At 60.5% G+C, this 9,782-nt stretch overlaps 1 protein-coding gene across 1 annotated transcript; it reads right to left on the reverse strand.

Annotated features, from left to right (window-relative positions):
- Positions 1–203: 203 nt before the first annotated feature.
- Positions 204–6,833, reverse strand: LMX1B (LIM homeobox transcription factor 1 beta). The gene is made up of 8 exons (XM_011364348.1): positions 6,747–6,833; positions 6,447–6,553; positions 5,502–5,734; positions 3,462–3,643; positions 3,208–3,285; positions 2,992–3,058; positions 656–820; positions 204–361 (listed from the first exon to the last, which is right to left on the reverse strand). Exons 1-8 carry the CDS (start codon positions 6,831–6,833, stop codon positions 204–206), a joined length of 1,077 nt encoding a protein of 358 aa, XP_011362650.1.
- Between the last annotated feature and the right edge of the window lie 2,949 nt (positions 6,834–9,782).

The raw sequence follows: 9,782 nt of genomic DNA on the forward strand, positions 1-9,782 counted from the left end.
CCCGCCCAGGCTGTGCCCATCTGCCTGTCCCATGGAGCCCAGCGGGCACTTTGGCCAGGCCTGGCTGGCCGAGGGGAGGGCACCGTATGGCTGTCTGTAGAGTCTGTGCGGGCGGCGGGACTGGGGGTGGAGAGGCTGGCCTCCGCGGCCCTCGGTCCTACCCCAGGACCCTTGCCCAAGCGTCCGTACGGCCAGGCTGGCTCTCAGGAGGCGAAGTAGGAACTCTGCATGGAGTAGAGCCGGTCGATGGGGTTCCCCACGCGGGCCTGCAGGGAGCCCACGTCGGAGGAGCCGAGGAAGCAGTCACTGAGGCTGGTTAAGGAGGTATCGCTGTCGATGTCGTGGAAGATGGAGTCGTTCCCTGGGGAGCAGAGGGGGCGTCAGCACTGGGCCGAGGCTCCCGAGGGCCCTGCCGGCCCTACAGGCTGTGCGGCCGGAGCCGAGGGAAGCACAGGATGACCTGGTGGTAGCGCCCGACCAGAGGGCCTGGGCGCCACAGGAAGGGTCTCGAGAGTGCCCGCTTCCGGTCAGGAGGAGGCGCGCGGGCTGTGTTAGCCCGGGGATGGGAGGTGGCTGTCAGGGCCCCAGGCCTGCCAGGCCGGGCAGGGGGCAGGGACGGTGCTGGGGGGGTGAGGGGGTGGGTGGGGCAGCTTACCATAGGGGTTCATGTGGTCACCTGGCATTTGGGGTGGCGTGAGGCCCTGTTGGAAGGGGTCGCTGCTGCCGTAGGGGCTCTGCTCCATGGCCACGATCTGCTGCTGCGGTGGGGCCAGCGGCGTGTAGGAGGCCATCATGCCCTCCATGCGGCTCGACAGGACCTCTGGGGGCAAAGCACGCCTTCGCTGGCCGTCCGGCCCCCCAGTCCCAGGAGCCCCAGGAGCCCCCACCGACCTCCCACCGAGCAGCCCCCCAGTCCAGTCCAGGCGCCCAGGGCAGTTCCTCTGACCTTCTCCGGACTTCCCCAGGGACGGTCCTACCCCAGGACCCTTGCCCAAGCGTCCTGCCCCTTTCCCCACCCCTGCCGTGGCTGAAGTTGCTATCTATGGCTTTCCTGGGCCTGCGGACTACGGAGCCCAGTTATCTGACCCCACCCCTCCACCCCTTCCTGGGACACACACTCCAGGTCCTCCTCCAGAATCAGCGTATGGAAAGTCAGAGCCCTCCCCTCCCCAACCCCCATCCTCCAGAGACCCTGCCCTCCAGGATCTCAGGCCCTCTGCGAGACAGACACCTAAGCAGGCAATAATGACTCAACGTGTGGATGCAGTGAGCGCCCCACCTCAGGGAGCATCGGGGTAGGGCCCAAATCCAGGCCAAAGAGACCCAGAAAAGGCTTCCCGGAGGACGGGGCCCCCACCCCCCATGTGACTTAAAGAACCAGCAGGGGTTCAACAGGCCGGAGCAGGGGGTGGCTTGCCAGGCTGAAGGGCAGCAGAGGCAGGGAGAGAAACGTTCCCGCGGGCGCGGAGAGCCCCATCCGTGGGGCACGAGGATGAGAAAAGGCCGGGTGTGGGGGAACGCGAGGTGCGAGATGGTGCGTGGGGGCCGAGCCGCGTGGGGGTCCCCCTGAGGCTGGAGGAAACCAAGGGAGGGTCTCGGCCAGGAGGGGCTGTGGAGAAAGGCTCGGAAGGTAGAGGAGAAGGCAGAGGTCGGTGGAAGGAGGAAGTTATGTGAGGGGCTGGGGTCCCCAAAAAGGGGGATGTGAGAAAGAATGCAATGACTAGGAAGGGCCTGAGGGGCACGGACAGGAACCCACCGCCGGACTTGGCCACTGGGCAAATGAAGTGTGTGGGGGGGGGCAGGAAGGGTCTGAGGTGACTCCTGGGATGATTCTGGCATGGAACTGGGCGGGCCGTGGTACCATTTGCTGAGACGGGGTGGAGGAAAAGCAGGGGGTACTGTGAGCAGCGATGTGGAAGGCAGTATGGCCATGGAGAACTCAAGGGTACTGTGGAACATTCTTGGGGAGGCTCAGTCTAGGAGGCAGCTGGGAACATGGGACACAGCTCGGGAGCTGGCTGGGAGACCCAAGGCAGTGGCTGCAGTCTCAGGAAGCTGGGGTGTCTAGGGAGCGGGCAGAAGGAGAAGAGAGGAAAAACCAGGCTCCAAGGCCATGGCCTCGAAGTGCTGGGTTTGGCCTGGGCCACTGGCCTGGCCCCCAGAGACCTGAGTAGAAGGTCCCTGGCATCTGCCCTTGTCTCACCTGGGAGCAGGTAGCTCTGGGGTCCCCACCTCACTTCAGCAGTCCCAGAGAGTTCCACTTGCCCTCCTTTCAAGCTTTGAAGGCTCAATGTCCCCATGAGGCCTGGGAGACCAGCCTTGGCCCAAGATGTGGAAACGAGATTTTGGCAAAGCCCAGTGTTGGGAGGGGCCTGGCCCCTGCCCCTTAAACTGGCCCCTCAGCACCCAGGGAGCCCACCCTGACTCCTCGACACCCTGCAAACTTCCTCTGGCACTTTCTCTGGAGACTTCTACTGGATTCTGTTGCGGGCAGCGGGGTGTACAGCCATGGTGAAAACACAGCTTGGGAGCCCCACCCACACGGGACTGAGACCCGGCTTTGCCCTTTACTAGCTGAGCGATCATGACAGGTCCCTTAGTCACACTGAGCCTCAGTCTCCACATCTGTGAAACGGGACATGACAAGGCCCTTCCTCGCGGGGAGAGCAGTGAGAATTCAGTGAGCTGGAGAGCATCGAACAATGAGAACAGTGCCTGGCACACGGTGACGGCGACTGGACGACTGAAGTTTTAGGTCCGGAGATTCTGCCACCCCTCCGGGCTGCCCGCCCTGCCATCTCTCCTCCTGTGTCCTGTGGGTGCCACCGCCTCTCTACGTTATTGATCTCAGCTGGTTCTGAGGCAGAAGTTATTGATCTCAGCTGGTTCTGAGGCAGAAGTTCTCTGAGCTCTGACCGCCTCGGTGGAAGGTCTCTTGGGGGTCTTGGCACAGTGACTAAGCTGGGGCCCCTGGCCCGGGCCCCGCCTCACCTTGGCCCAGCCGCTGGGAGTTCTGCTGCTCCTGCTGCTGCTGGTGCCGTCGTGCCAACTTCTTCATCTGCGGGAGACACAGTTCGTGCCGGTCCCCGCCCCCTGGCCCCCCGGCCCCCATTCATCCCTTGCCCCACTCACATCAGGCCCTCTGTCTTCTGCCTGCCCCCTCCCCACTCCACTCCTGCCCAGCGGGGGTGGCGAGTGGCTTCTCACCTTCGCTCTTTGGTTCTGAAACCAGACCTGGACCACACGCACACTGAGGCCTGTCTCTGCTGCCAGTGTCTCTCGGACCTGCCCAGAGAGAGGGAGACAGGTCAGGCCCCCGGGGAGGGAGGGTAGCAGCTGAGAGGTGGTGGGTTTGGGGGAATCGGTGGATGGGCGGGGATGCAGAGGGATGTCCTCGTCCCCGAGAAGAGGGGAAGGCAGTGGGTGTGGGTCAGCCCCCACCCACCCCGGCCGCCCCTCACCTTTCGGCAGGGCTTGGAGGAGACCTCGAAGGAGGCCTTGAAGGCTCTTCGCTGCTGCGTGGTGAGGATGGTCCGGGGTCGCTTGGGCCTCCGTGGGTCCTTCCCATCATCCCCGCTGCCCTTGCTCTGGCTGCCTTGCCCCTTGGCTGGCTTCATGTCCCCGTCCTCATCCTCGCTCTTTACTGTGAGGGATACGATCCAGCCTGTCAGCCTTGTACCCTCAGGCGATCTGCTGCCTGATGGGACCCCATCGCCTCCTGCCCACACCTGCCATGGCTGGCCTCTGGCTCCCTGGAGACCTCAGGCCAGAATGCCAACCTTTGAGAAAACCAGATGCCACTTCACTCCCCCAGGGCCCAGAAAGTCTTCTTCCTCGAAGCTTCCAGGGTCTAAAATTGACAGGCAAAGACCACACTCCAGACATTCTCACACAGGAGTATTCATGCCCGTGACAGACAGACAGACACACACGCACACAGATGCACACTGACCCACTGGTCCTTGCCCATGCAGACTGGCACGTGGACCTGCCAAGGCCTAAGTACATGCAGCTCACAGGTGTATTTACACACATGGGCACCTGCTCACAGCCATGGGCATCCCTGAACAGGCACGCACACACACACATGCAGGTGTATTCACCCACAGACACACCCACACATACCATGCACAGCTGGCCACCTCCGTGCCCCAGAGTTGTGAGTCTTGGAGATGCCAGCCTCAGACGGACAGCAAAACCTCGCCAATCACATGCCTCTAGCTGCTCCCATGTCTGAACTGATCCCCCTTCTCCAGGCCCAGCTTCCTCAGAGCCTGAGCCTCTGTGGATGGAGCTGTCTCCTCCCTCTGAGACCCTTGCCTAGTTCCAGTAAGAATGGGGCAGTGATACCTGGCCAGCCTCTTCTGCTTTCCCACAGGAGTCCAAGCAACCATAGGCCTGGCCATGGTGGTGATGGACAGAGGGACAGATGGATGGGAGCTCACTGCCTCCACCAAGGGACTTGGCAGTACCAAAGTCCTCTGTCCAGGCAGATGCTGTGACCGTGGGCCCTAGGTTATCTCAAGGGCCAGGACGGACCAGGCCATCACTTCTCCACGCTCCCTGCTCCAGTCCTTCCCCACTACCCCAGGAATGACAGGTGCCAGCCACCTCTCTGGCTTTTTCTGCCTTAAGACTCATTCCTGGCTGGCCTGGCCCTTCCTGCCAGGAGAGCTCCAAACCAGTGTAGTCCTCTGGGGATCAGAGTAGAGAAAAGAGGCACCTTCGTCCTGGGAATGGGGTCTTTCCCTCCACCACAGAGCGCCACATGCCCCCCAACCCAGCTGGGAAAAGGAATAGCTCAGGGCTGCTGCTCCCCAAAGCTGAAGGCTCTGGACACACCGATCTCTGCCTCTCAGACACCAGCAGCCTACAGACTTGGTGTTGTTAGAGACCCCTGTGGTGCTGTGCCATGGTGGGGGCCAAGGCAAGACACACCCTGCTCTCTGGCCCACTACCCTCACCCCCTTAGGGCATGCACATGTGTAAACCACAGTACACATGAGCATGTAAATAAATGTGTGTATAGCTATATGCATCATTGCTTGTTGCACGTGTGTGCTAGGTCACACATGCACTTGTATGTGTGTGTGTTTGTGCGTGCTTAGGCACGCGAGCACATCTACACAAGTCCACGTGCCCATGCACATACATTCCTGGACATTGGGTACCCACACATGCATTTTATGTGCTTGTGTGTGTGCATCTGTGATCACATGCACATACACATGTGCACAGGCAGGGTGTCTCGGTGGCAGCGTCCACAGATGCATTTGTGTGCCTGTGGCGGTGTAAGCACATCGGTGTCCATGTGCCCTGCACGTGTGCGCGTGTGTATGTGAACACATCGGTGCACACACGCATGCTGGCGTGGGCGTGCTGTCTGTGTGCAGCTCGGGTCCTGGGGTCACGAGCATGCTTCTCCGGCAAGCTCGCCCTCCCGCGGCACGCCGCCCAGCCACCCTCCCCGCCGCATGACCCCAGCCCCAGCCAGGGCTCACCAGAGTCGGACTCGTCCGGGCTCACGGAGCTGAGCAGGTCCTTCTCCTTCTCGTAGTCGCCCTTGCACAGCAGCTGGCCCTCCTTGAGCACAAACTCGTCACCCTTGCGTAGCTGCCGCTCACACACGCAGCAGCAGAAGCAGCCCAGGTGGTACACGCATTCCAGTGCCCGCATCACAAACTCAGTAGGGGCAATCTTCTCCATGCAGCCGCTGCACTTGGCCGCGAAGAGCCTGCGGGTGCACAGAGTGGGCGCATTAGCTGGGCTCAGGGGTCCCTCTCAGAGGCCACTGCCTACCCAGAGCCTCTCCTTCCTGCCACCCTGACACTCCAGCCCAGGTGGGAGAGGCCATCCCTGGGCACCGAGCCGGACAGGGTTGGACCCTGAAGTCCTACTCTTTTGGCTCGCAGGGCCTCAGGTTGGGTTCTGGGCATCCTGCCCAGTGGTGCCCTCTCTTTGGTGCGTCAGCTCAGGGCCCTTCCCGCTCAGACCACTAGAGGGCAGAGTGCAGGGTCAGCCTCAACCCTCTCCAAGAACTATAGGGCTTCTGCCCTGAGGGGAAGTGCAGGCTCCCATAGGCCCACCCACCCTCATTTCAGGACCCGCTCCCGCTTCCTCCCTGCCCTTCCTTCACCCCCACATCCAAGCAACCTGCCTCCCAGACTGGGCCCCTCCTCTTCTGCCTGTCTCCTCCCAGTTTCCTCCCTGGACTCCTGGTGCCTCCAACCCTTCAACTCACCCTCCAGGAGGAAAATCAGAGAGATCTGTCTAAAACACACTCTTGATCATGCTGCTTCCCTGTTCCAAATTCTTCCATGGCTCCCTAGTGCCCTTGGGAGACATCCAAGTTCCTGAGTCCGCCATGATCCTGCCTCTTCCCTTACCCACCCCCTTACTCCCCAAGGCTGTGCCCCACAGAACAGCCCGCAGTTTCCCCGGCCCACCATCGCGTTGGCCTTTCGACACACTCCTTCTCTAGCCCTGGGTCTGGCTGACACCCGCTTAGCCCGCCTTCCAGCGTGGGCATCTCCACCACGAAGAAACGTATCTCCTGGGCACATACGGGAATGCCGGCGCTGTTCTAAGCACTCTGCACGTTTAATCTCTGCGACAACTCCACAAGACAGGCACGAAAATTAATCAATCCCATTTTAGAGGTTAGGAAATTGAGGTGCCGAGAGGCGGAGTCCCTCGCTCAGAGTCACGTGGGTAGTAAATGATAAAAGCTGACTCTGAGCCTGGACCTCACCCAGCTCCTCCGTGACAAAGTCGATCCGTCTTCCCTCTCCAGAGACAAAGGTGGCCGGGGGCTCAGTGCCTTCAGCCGGCATGTACAGAAGGGTCTGAGCGGCACGGCCCCTCCTCTGCCCACACCTACTGTCCGATCCTCCCGGCCTCCCATCCCCGTCACGTGCTCTGCTCTGTGGGAACTCAGCCTCGACAACACTTTGATGGAAAAAATTATGAAGAATCAAATTATTGCTGCTGGGAGGGAATTAAAACCATTTTTCATTCCCCGCGTCCCCGGGCCACGTCTGCGGGCGCCACCTTGGGAACGCTGCGCACATCCCATCCCTCTTTATGGCCCGCCGTCGCAGGCACAGATTACAGCTGCAATTCTCCACTAATCGGTTCTGGAACAGAAACAGCCATAAATGCGAGGCACTCGGCCTGCCTCTCTTCCCAGGGCTGCCATCAGCACCGCCCACGGCGAGCTGGTGGGGTGCTGTGGACAGGGCCCATCTGAGTCCTGCCTACTGCCCTGGCACGGGCCAGGGCACTCAAAACTGGGGGCATCTCAGCCACCTCTGCCACCCCCACCCCCATTCTACCCAGCAGGCTCCTACTAATCCTGCGATGCCCAACTGCGATGCCACTTCCTCTGGGAAGCCTTCTTTGATGCCCCAATCTGGGGGAGGTGGCCTCCCTTAAGCTCACCCGAGCTTCTCTGGCCTCCGTTCCCTCTACTATAAAACGGAGATGTCAACAAGACCTCCATCAAAGGGCCGTTGCCAGGATTCAGTAACACTGAGCATGTAACTCGGTGAGTGAGGATCATATCAGCAGCACAGTGTGTACCTCTGCTCAGCTCCCAACTCTACAGGTGTTCCACGGGGCAGGACCTCGCTCCAGCTGATCCTCAAGGAGGCCTCAGTGAGTGTGAAGCAGGTGAGTGATATTTTGGGGTGGGCTGGGCTGGGCTGGAGCTCAGGCCAGGCAGAGAGGACCCTACTGGTCCACACGGTATGTGATCTCGCAAGGGGATCCTCAGCTGGATTTCAGCTCCGAATTGGCCCTTTGGCTGGATACCTTTGTTCAGGGTACAACCTGGCCAACGGTCCACGGCAGCCTGGGGCAGAGGCCCCATCCAGCCCTGTCCAGGGGCTGGGGAAGGAGCCAGGTTTGCAGAACCTGCTGCCCCGCCCCCGCTCTCTGCCCCTCTGTCTCCTCCTCCTGCTCTACTTCTCGACGGAGGGGCCCCACTGAGGTCTGCAGCCTGGCCTCTGTGGCCCATGAATGGACAGGCACTGGCCGCATCTCTGCGCCAGCATGGCAGGGACAAGGTCTCAGGGGGCATCAGCACCCCTTGGGTGGCTCCCCAGAGGCGATCCTCTTAGGCTGGGGGAGGGGGCAGCAGGGCGGGTGACCCGCATTTGCAGGCACCGCCACTGTGTAGGCTGCATTCGGAACAGCCGTGCTAATGCCTTGGCAGCAGGGGGTCGATTGCTACTTTCTCCAAACTCATCAACACAATCTATTATTAATACTTCTCCAAAGGCTCAGTACCGCCATTACGGAGGCAGCGCCAGCCACTCGGGGCATCATCTGTTATCGAGATTGCAAAAACTCGGGAAATAAAACAAACCGCGCACACTTTATAAACGGAATGTGCCATCCGTTTGGTCTCGGAGCATCTCTCCTCTCAATAAAACATCAGGGGGGATGCATGAAATACTCGCTCCCAATTACGGGGTGCCTTTGTCTACCGTGCTGGGGTGAGCGCTGCTAACAGCGTGTGTGGGAGGGGGTGGGGCACCAGCGGGCGAGTCCGCACCTCCTTTCCTCAGTCCCTCCCACTGCGGAGGGATTGCTGGAAGCCGCCATTGAGAAGCAGGCCCGGCCACCGGCGCGTGGCCTTGGCGTCCGAGGGACCCAGGTTCGATGCCTGATGCCACCATTTCTGGCTGGTGATTGGGCCAGTAATTTCCTCTCTCTGAGCCTCAGCTTACTTATCCGTATGATGGGCTCGACAACACTGCCTGCTTCTCGGTGTGAAGATGCAGTGAGTTCCCAGTATGAAGTGGCAGGCAAAGAGGCAGTGGGTCGGTGGGCTGGAGCAGGCTTTAGAGGCCAGGAGCAAACCTTTCCAGACGTGCTGCAAATTCTGACCAGAGAGGCAGAGCCGGTCAGGGTAGGAGGCCTCCCCGCCTCCCTTCTGCTCCTGCCCCCAAGGGGGCTCTGAGCCTGGAAAGGCCCTGAACAAGTGCCACAGGCACTGGACTTGGAGCCCAGGGCCCTGATCTCCATCCTCACTCAGCCATTCACCAGCTCTGTGATCTTGGGCAGGTCAGCGTCTCGGTTTCCTCAACTGTGAGATGAGGACGATAGTTCCCCACTCCCCAGAACTGTGCTGGGCATTCCAGGTGGGTGTGTCTCTGTGGCCCATGCTGGGTGCAGACGGGGGAGGCTCTGAAGCTGGGCCCCAGAGGAGCCACCTGTGGCTTCCCTTGCCAGCTGCCTGCCTTGTGGGTGCCAATCCCCCCACCCCTGCTCCTCCTCAGTCTGGAAACTCCAAATAGAGAGGGCAGCTTCGAGACCACGTCACAGCGCACAGGCTTGCTGGTCACCCACACGACCCTTCTCTATTTTTCATGTAAACTGCTAAGCCTTTCCTCACACTTCCCTACTGTCTAGATTGGCATTCGCCCCACTCCCAACCTCTGTCCCCAAAACACCTGCCGATTTGGAAGGATTTGGCTCGGGCTTCCCTTCCTCTGAGAAGCCCCTCTCCTCCAGCCTGAGATAGATGCCTCCAGCTTTGAGTTCCCTGTCCTTACCCCTGCTGCTCCCATATGATGACACTTACGATAAAGACTCCACTTGACGTGTTTCCAGGTCCATCTTGCCCTTGGTCATCTCTGTGTCCTCAGTGCTGAGTACAAGGCCCCACACACCAAAGTGAGCAATAGATGTTTGTTGAATGAATAGTATGAATTGAACCAACCCAAAGTGCCCTGTTCTTCCTGGGAAGCGGGGCAAGGCAGGCCCACCTCCTCCTG

Source organism: Pteropus vampyrus, unplaced genomic scaffold, assembly GCF_000151845.1.
Source record: "Pteropus vampyrus isolate Shadow unplaced genomic scaffold, Pvam_2.0 Scaffold95, whole genome shotgun sequence".
NCBI classification, from domain to species: domain Eukaryota; kingdom Metazoa; phylum Chordata; class Mammalia; order Chiroptera; family Pteropodidae; genus Pteropus; species Pteropus vampyrus.